Source organism: Scyliorhinus torazame, chromosome 21 (genome assembly GCF_047496885.1).
Source record: "Scyliorhinus torazame isolate Kashiwa2021f chromosome 21, sScyTor2.1, whole genome shotgun sequence".
Taxonomy (NCBI): Eukaryota; Metazoa; Chordata; class Chondrichthyes; order Carcharhiniformes; family Scyliorhinidae; genus Scyliorhinus; species Scyliorhinus torazame.
Window position 1 is genome coordinate 12,343,114 of NC_092727.1, and position 14,915 is coordinate 12,358,028.

General features: G+C 49.6%; 1 protein-coding gene across 6 annotated transcripts in view; it reads left to right on the forward strand.

Annotated features, from left to right (window-relative positions):
- Positions 1–14,915, forward strand: part of LOC140398169 (centrosomal protein of 164 kDa-like) — a 321,180-nt gene that overhangs the window by 266,515 nt on the left and 39,750 nt on the right. For all 6 annotated transcript variants that reach the window (XM_072486508.1, XM_072486509.1, XM_072486510.1 and 3 more), the window contains 2 exons: positions 7,035–7,118; positions 11,570–11,638. In XM_072486508.1, coding sequence (XP_072342609.1) covers positions 7,035–7,118; positions 11,570–11,638 — 153 coding nt within the window. The remainder of the gene's footprint in view (positions 1–7,034; positions 7,119–11,569; positions 11,639–14,915) is intronic.

Here is a 14,915-nt window from a genome sequence, read left to right on the forward strand (position 1 = left end):
TTTCTGCCTTCCCCCACGACTGGAATGTCCAGTCCATCAAGGAACCGTTTCATCTCAGACTCCCCCATTGGGGGCTCTGAGGTGTACAGCCCTTGGTAGAAGGCCTTGAAGGTTTTGTTGATCTTTTCTGGTTCTGTTTCTAGCGTGCCTCTGGTATCCCTGATTTGTGCAATTTCTCTGGTGGCTGCCTGCTTTCTCAGCTGGTGCGCCACCAGGTGGCTGGCTTTGTGTTCGTGTAGGGTCCCACGTGCCTGGCGGAGTTGGTGCACTGCTTTCCTGGTGGAGAGCAGGTCAAAGTTCCTTTCTTCTCCGCCAGGAGCTCTACGGTCGGGGCCTCGGAGTATTTACGGTCTACCTCCAGTATGGAGTCGACCAGCTGTTGCCTAGCCACCGTTTCCTCCCTATCTCTTCGCGCTTTGAAAGCGATGATTTCCCCTCTTAGTACGGCCTTTAGTGCTTCCCAGAACGTGGAGGGTGAGACCTCCCCATTCTGGTTGTTCTCTGTGTACTCTGCTATGGCCCGTGATAACCTTTTGTTGAAGGCCTTGTCAGCTAGGGCAACGTTCAACCTCCATGTGGGCCATTGGGCCCTGCCAGTCTCCAGCCTCACGTCCATGTAGTGTGGAGCGTGATCTGATATCACAATTGTGGAGTATTCCACCTTGTCTATCCCCGGAAGCACCATTTTCCCCACCACAAAGAAGTCAATTCTGGTGTATACATTGTGTACTGGGGAGAAGAAGGAAAATTCCTTCTCCCCCGGGTGGGCGAACCTCCAGGGGTCCACCGCTCCCATCTGCTCCATAAAGTGACTGAGTTCCCTTGCCATGCTTGAGGTTTTCCCCGTTTTGGGGTTTGATCTGTCTGTCTTTGGATCCTGTACACAGCTGAAGTCCCCCCATGATTGGTCGATGCGTCGCTATGTCAGGGATGTCTGCCATGGTCTTCTTGATGAAGCTCGTGTCGCCCCAGTTGGGTGCGTACACGTTAACTAGTACTACCGGTGCCCCATCCAGGGCCCCGCTGACCATGACATACCGTCCCCCTGGGTCCATAACCGTCTTTGTCGCCCTAAACATCGTCCTCTTGCCGATCAATATCACCACCCCCCTGTTCCATAGCAGGAATGGTAGGTTTGTCCCACCCAGCCCTTTCTTACCCGCAGTCGGTCCTGCTCTCTCAGGTGTGTCTCTTGGAGGAAGACTATGTCGGCCCTCATATTTCTTAGGTGGGTGAGGACTCTGGATCTCTTCACTGGGCCATTGAGTCCCCTTACGTTCCAGGTGACTATCCTGGTGGGGGGCTGCTGCCCCCTCGCTCCTGTAGGATTAACCATACTTACCTGGTGGACGCGCCCCTGCCCTCCGGGGTTTCCCTTTGTTAGGGGGCCGTCCAGGATGGCCGCTGTCACTGCTCTCTCCATGCGGTCTGGTCCCTGCGCTCCAGGGTTTCCCTTTGTCCTGGGGGCACCCGACATGGCCGCCCACTGTGCGTCTGCCATGCGGGTAGTCCCCTGCACTCTGGGGTCTCCCTTCGCCCGCCCAGAGACCGTACTGGGTGGGTGCTTGCAGCGTTTCCTTGTTTCGAGCCTTTGGTTGTGGCACTTTGTAGCCCTATTCCTTTTCTAGCCTTGTTTGTCCCTCCTTCCCTGTGTCGCCCCTCCCTGGTCTCTCCCTCCCTGTGCACCCCCCCCCCCCCTCCCGGTCTCTCCCCTTTTCCCCCTCTCCTTTGTCCCTCTTTACCCTGTTCCTATCCCCGTTTGCTCTCCCGTCTCTGTTGAGTGGTCCCCCCCCACCCCCAGCCTGGCGCCTTCCCCCCTGTTGGGGGCGCGCTGCGGCCCTGCTTTGTTGCATGCCCCCGGCGCTAGCTTTCCTGCTAGTACGGTGGCCCCACTCTCGGGAGTTACTGTCTCACTTCTCCCTTGCCCGGCCTCTGCGGTTTTCTGCCCGCTCTTCCCCTATCCTATCCTGCACTCCTCTTGCTTGCTCGCCCTTCTCCGCTACTCTCGTTCCCTTGTGCTGGGGCCTGGCCTCCCACCTGAAGCGGTCCCTCGGGCAGTGGTTTGTTCTTTGTTCAGGGTGCGCTCGCTGTGGGGGGGAGGGGGGGGCTGGCGTTGCCTCACCCCTCCCCTCCTCCCCATCGGCGTGTTGTTGCCCCTTGCCAGGGGCCCCTCATTTCTACCCTTGCTGCTGGTTTTCCAGCCCGTGTTCCTCGACAAACTTGTTTGCTTCGGCAGGGGCTGTAAAGAAGTATTCTTTTTCCTGGTATGTGACCCAGAGTTTCGCTGGGTACAGCATACCAAAATGCACGTTGCTCTTGTGAAGAGCTGCTTTCGCTCTATTAAACTCGGCCCGTCTCCTGGCTAGGTCTGCCCCAATGCCCTCGTAAATTCTAATGGCATGTCCTTTGCATTTGCAGGTTCTGTTTTTCCTGGCCCAGCGTAGGATTGTTTCCCTATCTTGGAACCGGTGCAGTTTAGCTATAACTGCTCTCGGGTGTTCCCCTGCTTTGGGCTTTGGGCGCAGCGACCGGTGTGCTCTGTCCATTTCTGGTGGGCTGGGAAAGGTTTTCTTCCCCACTAAGTTGCCCAGCATCTCGGCCATGTATGCCGTGGGGTTTCTACCCTCGATCCCCTCTGGTAAGCCCACTAATCTGACATTTTGCCTCCTCGAGCGGTTTTCCGGGTCATCCACTCTGCCCTTCAGGCTCCCCTGTGTTGTGCCCAGTCTCGCCACCTCCCTCTCCAGGGCCATGATCCGGTCGCTCACATCAGTCGCTGCTTTCTCCAGCTCCTTAATGGACGCCTCTTGGGCTTCCAGTTTCTTCCCTTGGCCGTCCAATTTCTCCTCTGCTCTGCCCAGGGCCTGCAGAACCTCCGTCAGGGCCTTGGCCATTGCTGCCTGCACTGCGGCCTCTATGTCTGCCCTAGCCTCTGCCTTGTTTACCGGCTGATGTTCCCTCAGCGCTTCGGCAAAGGCTGCCTTCCAATTCCAGCTCCCCCCTGGCCCCGGGGGAGAATGCACCTGTCTGCCCAGCTCTTTTTGATGCGGCGATACTTCCGTTCTGCCGCTTTGTTTGCTGATTGGCTCGTCTGAACTGGCTCGCCCATTGCCCTGTCTGCCTTTGGTGCCCCTTCTCCCTCTGCTTTGGCTCCCTTCTGGCATTTTTTCCCCCCCCTCTTCCCTTTTTCTTCTCCCCGACGTTCACTCCTTTACCACTTTATTTTGCCTCTTTTATAAAATTCTTCTCAGGTGAATTTGTTTTGGGTGAGAACAAAAAAAAAGTGCAAAAATAATTTTTTTTTAAAGTTTAAAAGTTTTCTTTTCAGAGTTTTGTTTTTGCAAAAGTTCTTTTTTCCTTCCTTTTCCCTCACTCACCCAGGTTGAGAGAGAGAGAGAGAGGGAGTGGCTTCTGGTCGGGAGTCCCTCTTTGTTCCTGCCTTCCTGCCTCGTGGTGGTCGCCGCCCCGGGCGGGGGGGGCGGGGGGGGGGGGGGAGTTGTCGGTCGGTCCCCGCTTCGTTCCCTGCTTCGTTTCCTCCGGGCCGCCGCTCGTCGCACCCTGCGCTGTCCTGCTGGTGGGGGGGGAGGGGCTCCTCCGTTCCTTTGTGGAACTGCGGGAGCCTTTCTGCTGCGATCGCTCCGCTCACGAACGCCACCGGAAGTCGCACAGGATTTATTAACGCTAATTATTTAAATCAACCCACTGTGCACTGACCTGGTAACCGGGGGGCTGCATTAAGGTATCCTTAAAGACATGTAGAATTGTGATCAACGGGAAAAAATTGTTTCCAGAAAATATTGGTGCCCTTTGGTCCACAGATTAGTTGTTTCAGCAAGAAACGTTTATTTGTTGTCTCTATACCTCCGTCATCTTTAGCTTCTGTGTATTCTGCACCAAATGCAACTGTTCGAATTATATGCCAGAAAACCATTTTGAACTTTCTGCTCACAAAAGACATTTTGCCTCATCAAAGCCACAATACTGCTCATGGTTGATTGCCTCCATTTAGCCTTGTAGAGGGTTCCATCTTTGCTACTCCACTACTGGGCCGATATCTGGGGTTTGAGTATCTGTGTGTGTCTCCCTCCAGCTGGCACTGAAACGTCAGAGGCCAAAGGATGCCGCACTGGGACACCTCCGCGGGAGAGAGCACTGAATCAAGCCTGCCGTTTATCCCTAACCGGAAGCCTGAGGCTTATATCACACAGATATCCAGACCCCCACCAATGCCCAGGTGATTCTCTCTCTTGCCGGTGGTAAAACACCCACCCGGTTCCTACTTCGCTGGAGTAGCTTTCCCAAGAGAGAGAATAGGACACTGCTGTTTATTACCTAACCAGCAGCCTGTCCTGAGTGAACGGGTTCGAATCGTTCAAGATGACCCCAGATTCTCGACCCCGGAATTAGGGTGAGGAATATTTTAACAATGACTTGGTCAGAGATCGCTGGTGAGAGATTGAATAATTTAAACGACTCCAATTTATCAGCAAATCGAGGTTTATTGCAAAACCCAGGTCAAAATCATCAAACAGAAGACAATATAATAAAACCTTAAGCTCTAACACAAACTATGTCTATTCAGGAAGTACTATAACGGACACAACGTAAAATCTTATCGTTACACAATTTTAGCAATGGTACAAAACACAAATCAAGCCCCCTGCCCCAAAGCCTCAACCACTATCAAAGTCAAGGGAGTTTCACACGCTGCTGCAGGGTACTTACAGTCCAAGGCTGCGGCTCGAGCGGGCGGTCAAGTCGAAGGTGGAGAGGTCAAGCTAAGAGCCCCTCAATCGAAACACAGCCCCTTTTATATCCGTTTACCTGGGTTTTTCCTGTGTTCGGCCAGCCCCTTTTGCATTGAATCGGTAAGGTTTAAAGTTCCCGCTGGTCCCGCCCTCTTTGAGCCGGTCAGACCTGTCAAGATGGGAGTACCTCCCCTAGGTCCGCCTCCAACTTGGTAATTTGAGTTTGGCGCGGGCTCCGCCCCCTCCGACCATGGTTCCTGTCAATCAGACCCTCCAAGATTGGAGTACCTCCCCTAGGTCCGCTTCCAACTTGGTAGTTTGAGTTTGGCGCGGGCTCCGCCCCCTCTGACCAGTGAGTTCCTGCCGGTGGCTTCTGTCAAGATTGGAGTACCTCCCCTAGGTCCGCCTCCACCTTGGTTTTTTCTACCGTTTATCTTTCCGGGGCTTTTCCAGCGCGATATACTAAGCCCAGACAGTCTGCTCTTTGAGATAACGAGGTTAAGCTCCCTTGTGAAGATTTTCAAAGTTTCAAAGCTATTCTCACCTCGCTATGTTGATGGGGTGTTGATTGGATTCCGCTCTGGTGGAGGCAAAGTCATTTACATCTGCATGGGGCTATGACCATCCCATTGTCCTGCTTGCAGGCAGGCCCCTTTGTATTACCATGCCCCTTTGTCTCTGTGTTTAATCTTATCTAGTTGTCTGGCTCCTTCTTCCTTGTAGCTCCGGGGGGGGGGGGGGGGGGGGGGGGGTTGTAAGTATCCATACACATACCCAGCTCAGCAGGCCAAGCCTGCTGGGAAATTTGGTTATGTTCCAGTCTCTGGATTTTACTCTTGAACAGTCCAAAAAGGGCCGAATTGCCCGAAAACCTTACAGCCTTGAGATAGCTGAGCTGCATTCCTGCTCTCAATTTGTTCCAAGTTACGTTTGCGGCCTGTTTTCCCATTGCCCCAAGTCATAGCTCTAATCCAGTCCTTGGCCTCTTCAATGTTGCACTTCAAAACCCTGTTGTCACCTTAACCATTGCTTAGTTCATTTGTAACTGTTTTTCTCCCACAATAGTGTGGACACTTTTTCTGACATCTTGCACTGCAGCAGCCTGTTCCCTTTTTAAAAAATCCTTTGGGGCGGCACATGGCGCAGTTGTTCGTACTGGGACTACGGCGCTGAGGACCTGGGTTCGAATCCCGGCTCTGGATCACTGTCTGTGCGGAGTTTGAACATTCTCCTTGTGATTGCATAGGATTCACCCCCACAACCCAAAGATGTGCTGGTTAGGTGAATTGGCCATACTAAATTGCCCCTTAATTGGAAAAAAAAAATAATTGGGTACCCTAAATTTAAAAAAATAAATAAAAATCCTTTACTTTGCGGAAGACCCTGTTACTTACATTGCACTTCAAAGCGCCACATTTTGCTATGGATACAAAGCGGTTCCAACAAATGAAAACCGTTCATTGACCTCGAGTTTAAAATTTATGAACTTCTGTTAAAAAGTACCTGGATGAGCACTTGGCACGCCATAACATTCAAGGCTATGGGCCAGGTACTGGCAAGTGGGATTAGGTGGGCAGGTCAGGGCCTTTCATGCGTCAGTGCAGACCTGATGGGCCAAAGTGTCTCTTCCACACTGCAGTATTCTGTGATTCTGTCCCATCTGCCCTTAATTGACCTTCAGTTATATGGGCCAGGATTCTCCGAGTCTTCGTGCCGAAATCGTGCTCGGCATGGAGGTGGAGAATGGGGTCTCAGACCCGCGATCAGGTCCGACGGCAGGACGCAATTCTTCAGCGATCGGAGAATCGCTGCCAGCCGTGCGCGGTCGTCGCAGTGCCGGTTGAGGGCCGTTGAAAGTGCCCCCGCGGCGATTCTCCACGGTCGACCGGCTGAGTTCCCACCAGCGTGGTTCGAACATGGTTCCACCGGCCAGGCAGTGCAGGGCCGCGTATCGGCGCCGGGGCTGCGTGGAGCACTCCCACGCCATGCTGGCCCCCTGTGTGCTTCAGAATCGATGGGCCAAGCGGCCCGTTGACGCTGGCGTGAAACACTCCGTTGTTCAAGCCGGCGTCAACACTTAGCCGCGTTTTTGCAGAATCCCGGCCATGGAGTTTCCATTACCCACATTTTCCGACTTGGAGCATTGTGCTAAAGACAGACAAAGCTAATAGCTGAACATCAATCCTGCCTCAGACCCCCGGTTACCTATGAACAATCAAAAATCTGTTGGTGCTCAAGTACATTTTTTACAATAGCACGTTTTCTGATATATTTATGCATCTGCAGGAATTGAAAGTTCAGGAGGCTGAGGAACAGCTGGAGATGAGAGCCAAAGAACTAAAAGCAAAGTCCAATCTGCTGCACAACCAGGTAAGTTGGACACCTGGGGCAGTGTAAAGCAGAAAATAAAAACACAGTACAAGGACCAATTCAGCATCAGCGTGGCAGATTCTCAATCTCAAAGCTGCATGACTAACCACTTAAGTTGTTTAAAAAGGCCAAAACAAGAGCAGTTTTTACCTTGAGGCTGTAATGGTTAAAATGAGGGCACCACGGTGGCGCAGTGGGTTAGCCCTGCAGCCTCACGGCGCTGAGGTCCCAGGTTCGATCCCGGCTCTGCGTCACTGTCCGTGTGGAGTTTGCACATTCTCCCCGTGTTTGCGTGGGTTTTGTCCCCACAATCCAAAAGATGTGCAGGGAGGTGGATTGGCCACGCTAAAATTGCCCCTTCATTGGAAAAAATGAATTTGATACTGTAAATTTATTTTTAAAAAGTAATGGTTAAAATGTGTTAGACTAATACAGCCTGACAGCTCCTCTGGCCCGGATGGCGTTCTGATCAAAGTTTATAAGATGTTCTCGCACCTTTGTTGTTAGATATGTTTAATGACTCCCTATCGCGGAGTTCATTCCCTACGACCCTTACTCAAACCTCTATTTCCTTGCTCTTTAAGAGGGACTGGGACCTGACCGAATGCGGTTCATATCAACCCATCTCGCTTTTAAAGCGGATATTAAGACGCCCGCTGAAGTTCTGCCGTCTGGTCGGAGCCTTGTCTTCCAAGTATAATTTTGGAGGATCAAACAAGCTTTGTTTTGGGCCGGCAATTATCAGTCAATATATGTAGCCTTATAAATATTATTCTCCCCCCCCCCCCCGCACCCGAGCTGGGAGTGATGGTCTCTCTTCACGCTGAGAAAGCATTGACGGAGTGGAATGAGACTATTTTTTTCAGAATCTCAGGAGACTTGAAATCGGACTTGAATTTGCCTCTGATCCCTGCCCCATGGCCAGCGTTCACACAAACACTTCATACTCAGATACCTCCCCTTGTAAGGACACTAGGCAGGGCTACCCACTTTCTCCACTTCTATTCACCCTGGTAATAGAATCTCCCTCTATATCCTTGAGGACTTCTGATCAATGGAGGGGTATTCATCGAGATGGCGTAGAACATCGGGTATCTCTTTATGCGGATGACCTACTTTTATATATTATAGACCCAAGTCTCTTCATCGACGGCATAATGAAGATACTTAATACCCTTGGCTCCTTCTCAGGCTACAAATTCAATCTAGGCAAGAGTGAATGTTTTCCGGTCAACCCCTCTGGAAGACGAGCCCATTTACGCACATTACCCTTCCGCCTCTCTCGTAGAAGTTTTCGCTACTTGGGGGTCAGAGTGACCCACAATTGTGCCTCCCTTCACAAATTGAATTGTACAAGCCTGATCAATAATGTCTGAACGGACCTACAGAGGTGGAACAACCTTCCATCATCTTTCAATCTCAATCTCAAACAATAAAAATGAACATAAAGTTAAAAGCGAATTACTGCGCCTGCTGGAATCTGAAACAAACAGAAAATACCGGACAATCGCAACAGGTCTGACAACTTCGGTGGAGAGAGAAAGTAGCATTTTGAGTCTCGATGACTCTTTGTCAAAGCTTTGTCAATAAAAATGAACATACTCCCTAGGTTTTTCTTTTTCTTTCAATGCTTCTCCATTTTTCTTCCTAAATCCTTTTTTATTAAGGTTAATGTATTGATATCTGCTTTTATTTGGAGGGGTAAGAATCCGCAGTGTTCTACTCCAGAGGGATAGACGGGCAGGGGACTTGCCCCTTCCAAACATTGTTTTACTATTGGGCCACTAATTCATGGAGGGGAGGTTTTAGAGAATTAGCGGACAAATTTCAGCTCCCTCACTCTCGTCTTTTTCGCTACTTTGAAGTTCACGATTCCTCACTTATGACCTTCCCTTCCTGTCCTCTGGATCCACCTTCCTCCTTGCTGAAGAGGATTCTATCCTCGGCTTAGCCTGGCAGGGTGTCAACCTCAGACCAACATGGCCATATTCTCTCGTCTGATCGCTCCCCTCTAAATGGAGTGAGGGTAAAATGGGGGAGTGAGCTGGGCCCCTATACTCATTATCAAGGCTTGGAGAGAGGCCCTTTACAAGGTCAACTCCACGTCCTCATGTGCCCAGTTGAGCCTAATTCAGTTCAAGGACGTACTTAACCAAGGCAAGCATAAGTGGGTTTTTCCAAACGTTGAGGACAGATGTGATCACTGCTTGCTTGCCCCAGGTGATGTTTTGGTCCTGCCCCAGACTCACCAGATTCTGGGCTTCCTTTTGCAGAAACATGTCGGAGTTACTTCATTTGGAATTACTGACATGTCTGCTGCTGGCTATATTTGGGGTTTTGGATTCACAACGGTTTACTCTGGGGTAGGCAGACGTTGTCGCCTTTACCTCACTGATAGCCCGGACGTAGATATTGCTCGGTTGGAGGTCTCTCGTTCCGCCCAGTGCCTCTGGCTGGTTGGGGGACTTAATGTCCTTTTTGCATTTAGAGAAAATTAAATTCACCATCAGGGGTTCAGCGAAGAGATTCTACCTGAGATGGCAAACATTTATTTCCTTTTTCAAAGATCTAGACACCGTCAGCTTTAGGAGGTTTTCAGTATCATGTTTGAGGTATTTATTTTTTCTTTGTTTGTAATTTTTGCATTCTTGTGTTTTTGTTGATTGTTATTATGTATAACTTTAATAAACATACTTTTTTTAAAAAACTGTTTCTCTCTCCAGATGCTGCCAGATCTGCTGAGTTTTTCCAACATTTTCTGATTTTTATTTCTGATTTCCAGCATCTGTAGTATTTTGCTTTTAATTTAATTTTTTTTTAAATTATTTTGCCTCTCTTGTGAGCTTACATGGGTGCAGCATATCTGTACAGTAATATGCTGGGTTTCACTGATATAAGAGATAGGCTAAATGGACCGGTGGTTCTTTTCATGTCTATCACTTCAGTTTGTTCATGTACTACTCTTTCTCCTAATGAACAATATTTTTCAAATCACCCTTCAGGATGCATATTCTCGAAAAATAAATTGGCAATCCAAAGCATTGTAGGATGATTATTCAGTGAGAGGTCTGTGCCTTGAACATTCAACCAGTCTGATTCTCTTAGGCGACTGCTTTGGTGCCATTTTAACGATCTGGGGAGTCATTCTCCGACCCCCCGCCGGGTTGGAGAATCGCCGGGAGCTGCCGTGAATCCCGTCCCCGCCGGTTGCCGAAGTCTCTGGTACCGGATATTCGGCGGGGGCGGGAATCGGGCCGCGCCGGTTGGCGGGCCTCCCCGCTGGATTCTCCGGCCCGGATGGGCCGCAGTCCCACCGATAAATTGCCTGTCACGCCGGCGTGGATTAAACCACCTTTTGAACGGCGGGACAAGGCGGCGTGGGCGGGGTCCTGGGGGGGGCGCGGGGCGATCTGGCCCTGAGGTGTGCCCCCACGGTGGCCTGGCCCGCGATCGGGGCCCACCGATCCGCGGGCGGGCCTGTGCCATGGGGGCACTCTTTCCCTTCCGCCTCCACCACGGTCTCCACCATGGCGGAGGCGGAAGAGACTCCCTCCACTGCGCATGCGCGGGAAACTTTCAGCGGCCGCTGATGCTCCCGCGCATGCGCCGCCCGGATATGTCATTTCCACGCCAGCTGGCGGGGCAACAAAGGCCGTTTCCGCCAGCTGGCGGGGCGGAAATTCCTCCGGCGCGGGCCTAGCCCCTCAATGTTGGAGCTCGGCCCCCAAAGATGCGGAGCATTCCGCACCTTTGGGGCGGCGCGATGCCCGTCTGATTGGCGCCGTTTTGGGCGCCAGTCGGCAGACATCGCGCCGTTTCGGGAGAATTTCGCCCCTGATGTCCAACGTTTGCCCAGTTTCAGACCCCAGCCGACCAAAATGCAGCTTCCATCAGTTCAAATAGCAAATTATGACTTTGGCAGGATATCAGTTTTATCACTCTAGTAACAAATGTTGAAGAATTGTACACATAACATTTATTTATAAATGTCTTAAGTTTAGTTCAGATTGTTGATGGTAGGTTTCTATTGCCAAGAATTCTGAATTAATGCGGTTCCTGTATTGGACCCAGAGAAGTTTTTGGACAGATAGAAACAAACTCAGCCCACTCAGCTCTTGCCTGCACTAAATATCTTTCATTTTGGGATTGATTTTGCACAGTCTCATTTTCCTGTTTTCTACCCATACTCTTTTATATTCCCTAAATAATTACCCAGTATCTTTTTGAACAGAAACTCTTAAAACGAAGTACAAATGCGCACGCCCATTCTTAATTCATGCATGCAGAATGAACCTTTGTTGATTGCTGCCCTGAATTGTTGAGATGGTAGCCATTTGTGGCAAAACATCCCACGTTTAATGGTTCTCAGTGTGAAATATACAGCTATAACGTCACAACATTGGAGTCATAAAACCATACAGTTGCCTTTGAGATGTAAACTTTTTTTTCAGGAAATGTCATTGAAACTGCAAAGGGAACAATTTCATGCAGAAGAGAATCAGCTGCAAAGGGAACAAGCTGTAAGTATACCCCCAATTGTTGGTTTTCTGCATAATCTGATCTGCAAGGTGCCATTCAGACTGGTAAAAGACTGTCTTGGGTGCAACCCTACGTTCAAACCAAAATGTTAACCTTTTCTTTCTAATGATTGTTCTGCTGTCCATTTCCACCAATGCCATTTTTAAAAATTTGCCACCATTCATAGTGTGTTTTTGCCTATATTGAGGAAACCTGAAAAAGGGACTGGTGTAGTTTTAGCCCAACCCCACCCCCGCCACCATGATCACCATGACAGGCGGGAGAGGAGTTGGAGGGAATGTTAAATCGGTAAAGTAGAAACCCTGACCCCCCCTCCCCCCCCCCCCCACTCACCGTTAACAAATCTACTTCTGAGCTCAGTTCCTCAGGATTTCCGAATTCTGAAAAGAGATGGCAGCGACCTGACCCAGCTTTTCCAGCACTGCATGTATCCAGGAGGAGCAGGAGTGCTTCTCCCTCACTGTGATCTCTTCCTTCCCTGAGGTTAGGTGACTCCCTTCTTCCTGGCTGCCGTGCTCTGAGCCCCCTCCCACCATTCCTTCACCTCCTCCAATATCCAGGCTTGGGCTGACCAGCGACAAGTTACATTTGCGCCACACAAGTGCCAGGAAATGACCATCTCCAACAAGAGAGGAACTAACCATCACTCCTTGACATTCAATGGCGTTACCATCGCTGAATCCCCCACAATCAATATCCTGGGGGTTACCATTGATCAGAAACTGTGACTGAACTAGCTATATTAATACTGTGGATACCAGGGCAGGTCAAAGGCTAGGAATCCTACAGCGAGTATCTCATTGCCTGATCCACCAAAGCCTGTCCACCATCTACAAAGCACAAGTCAGGAGTATAATGGAATGCTCTCCACTTGCCTGGGTGAGTGCAACTCCAATAACACTCAAGAAACGCGACACCATCCAGGACAAAGCAGCCCGCTTAATTGCCCACCCTTCCATAAACATTAAAACCCTCCACCACTGATGAACAGTGGCAGCCTTGTGTACCATCTACAAGATGCACTGCAGTAACTCACCAAGGTTCCTTAGACAGCACCTTCCAAAACCACGACCACTACCATCTCGAAGGATAAGAGCAGCAAATATCTGGGGACCCCACCACCTGGAGATTCCCTTCCAAGTCACTCACAACCCTGGCTTGGAAATATATTGCCTTTCTTTCTCTGTCGCTGGGACAAAATCCTGGAACCCCCACCCTAACAGCATAGTGGGTGTACCTACTGCAGCGGTTCATGAAGGCAACTCACCACCATCTTCTGAAGGGCAACTAGGGCTGGGCAATAAATGTTGGCCTAACCAGCAACGTCCACATCCTGTAAAAAAAAATTTTTTTTTAATTGCCATAGGCCATCCCCAGTGATAGCCGACTGCAATCTTGTACCACTGACTTTCTCACCCAACAGTGAGCCAACTTTTGAATCTACTGAGCGGGGAACCAAATTTAAAGGACTAAGTCTAACACTGTATGTATCCATAAAATATATATAGATAACGCTCATCGCTTTTCTAATTTTTAAAAAGTTGAACAAAGATCTTTAAAATGGCTGAAACTATGTCCGTCTGTGACCCCGGAACAAAAGAAGCCCCTTGGCCGTGTTAGGAAAACTCACACCTCGCTATCTGTAAGGATCCACAAGCTATCCTCTGTGGACTGTACAACCCACATTCAAAGAGAGCTACACATAGACTATGTGCCTTTGAAGATCTGAGGCAGCTCAGTAGCACAGTGGTTAGCACTGTTGCTTCACATGGCCAGGGTCCCAGGTTCGATTCCCGGCTTGGGTCACTGTCTGTGCGGAGTCTGCACGTTCTCCCCGTGTCTGCGTGGGTTTCCTCCGGGTGCTCCGGTTTCCTCCCACAAGTCCCGCAAGACGTGCTGTTAGATAATTTGGACATTCTGAATTCTCCCTCCGTGTACCTGAACAGGCGGAATGTGGCAACTAGGGGCTTTTCACAGTAACTTCATTGCAGTGTTAATGTAAGCCTACTTGTGACAATAAAGATTATTTATAAAAGATTTATAAAAGATTATTTATTCATAAAAAGGAGATGGATGGTTTGCTAAGACAAAGGCCCCTCACCCTCTCTTTCTGTTCCTAATGGCTGTGACATTAACAGTCTTTGGAATCCAGATGATTGATGCCCACCCTTTGTCAAAGATTATGGAGAGGTGTGAGTCAGGTGAGATGAGCCTCTGGCTTGTGGAACAAGTAACATTGCCTTGATGAACTGAAAAGCTCAGTCTGCTGTTTACCATCTGATTAGCAGCCTCACAGAAAATGAGCTCTGCGGCCCCATCTACATTGCTTCTGTTGTAAGTTCTGTACGATCACCAGCCAGGCTGATCCATCTCAACATGCTGATCTCATCCTGTGAAGTCTACACCAAACTTCTACAAGATTGGTTGTCAGCTTGCTGACCTCTGTTCAGGAACACCTCATTGGACTTGGATTCTGGACTCCCAAACTCATTGGACCAATCTTTATTTTCTGTCTAATCTCTGTACTGTAAAACCTTTTTTTCACTCACCCTCTCTTTATTTCTCACTGTGGAGGACACTTTGTGACCCTCCTTTCACATTTTGAATGCGTGCAATAAACTACTCTTTTTTTATTGTTTTGTTTTAGTTTATTCTATCTCGAGTTTGTTGTGGGGTTATGGATGGAAAATTGGATCATACCACAACTCAGAGGTTGGGAAATACGCCACTACGTAAAAAGGGGGAAAGAAATGAAAACACCTTTCTGTTTACAGATGGGTGGGGGCTAAGTGGAGAAATTAGTGCTGTTTAAAATAACTCCCCTCCTCTACAGTGGTTGGCACTGCTGCCCACAGCGCCAGTGACTCTGGTTCAATTCCGGTTTTGGGTGACTGTGTGGAGTTTGCACGTTCTCCCCGTGGCTGCGTGGGTTTTCTCTGAGTGCTCCAGTTTCCTCCCACAATCGAAAGGTGTGCAGGTTAGGTGGATTGGCCATGCTAAATTGCCCCTTGGTGTCCAGAGATGTGCAGGTTAAGTGGGGTTGCGGAATAGGGCGGGGAGTGGGCCTACGTAGAGTGCTCTTCAAGAGGGTCGGTGCAGACTCAATGGGCCGAATGGCCTCCTTCAGCACTGTAGGAATTCTATGTAACACATGTTTTTTAAAAACATATCAATGAAATGCAGCCATAAAATGCGACAAGACTCTTACGTTCCTAGCTTGCAGGTTCCAGGCCATAAACACACATACCCACTCTCTCT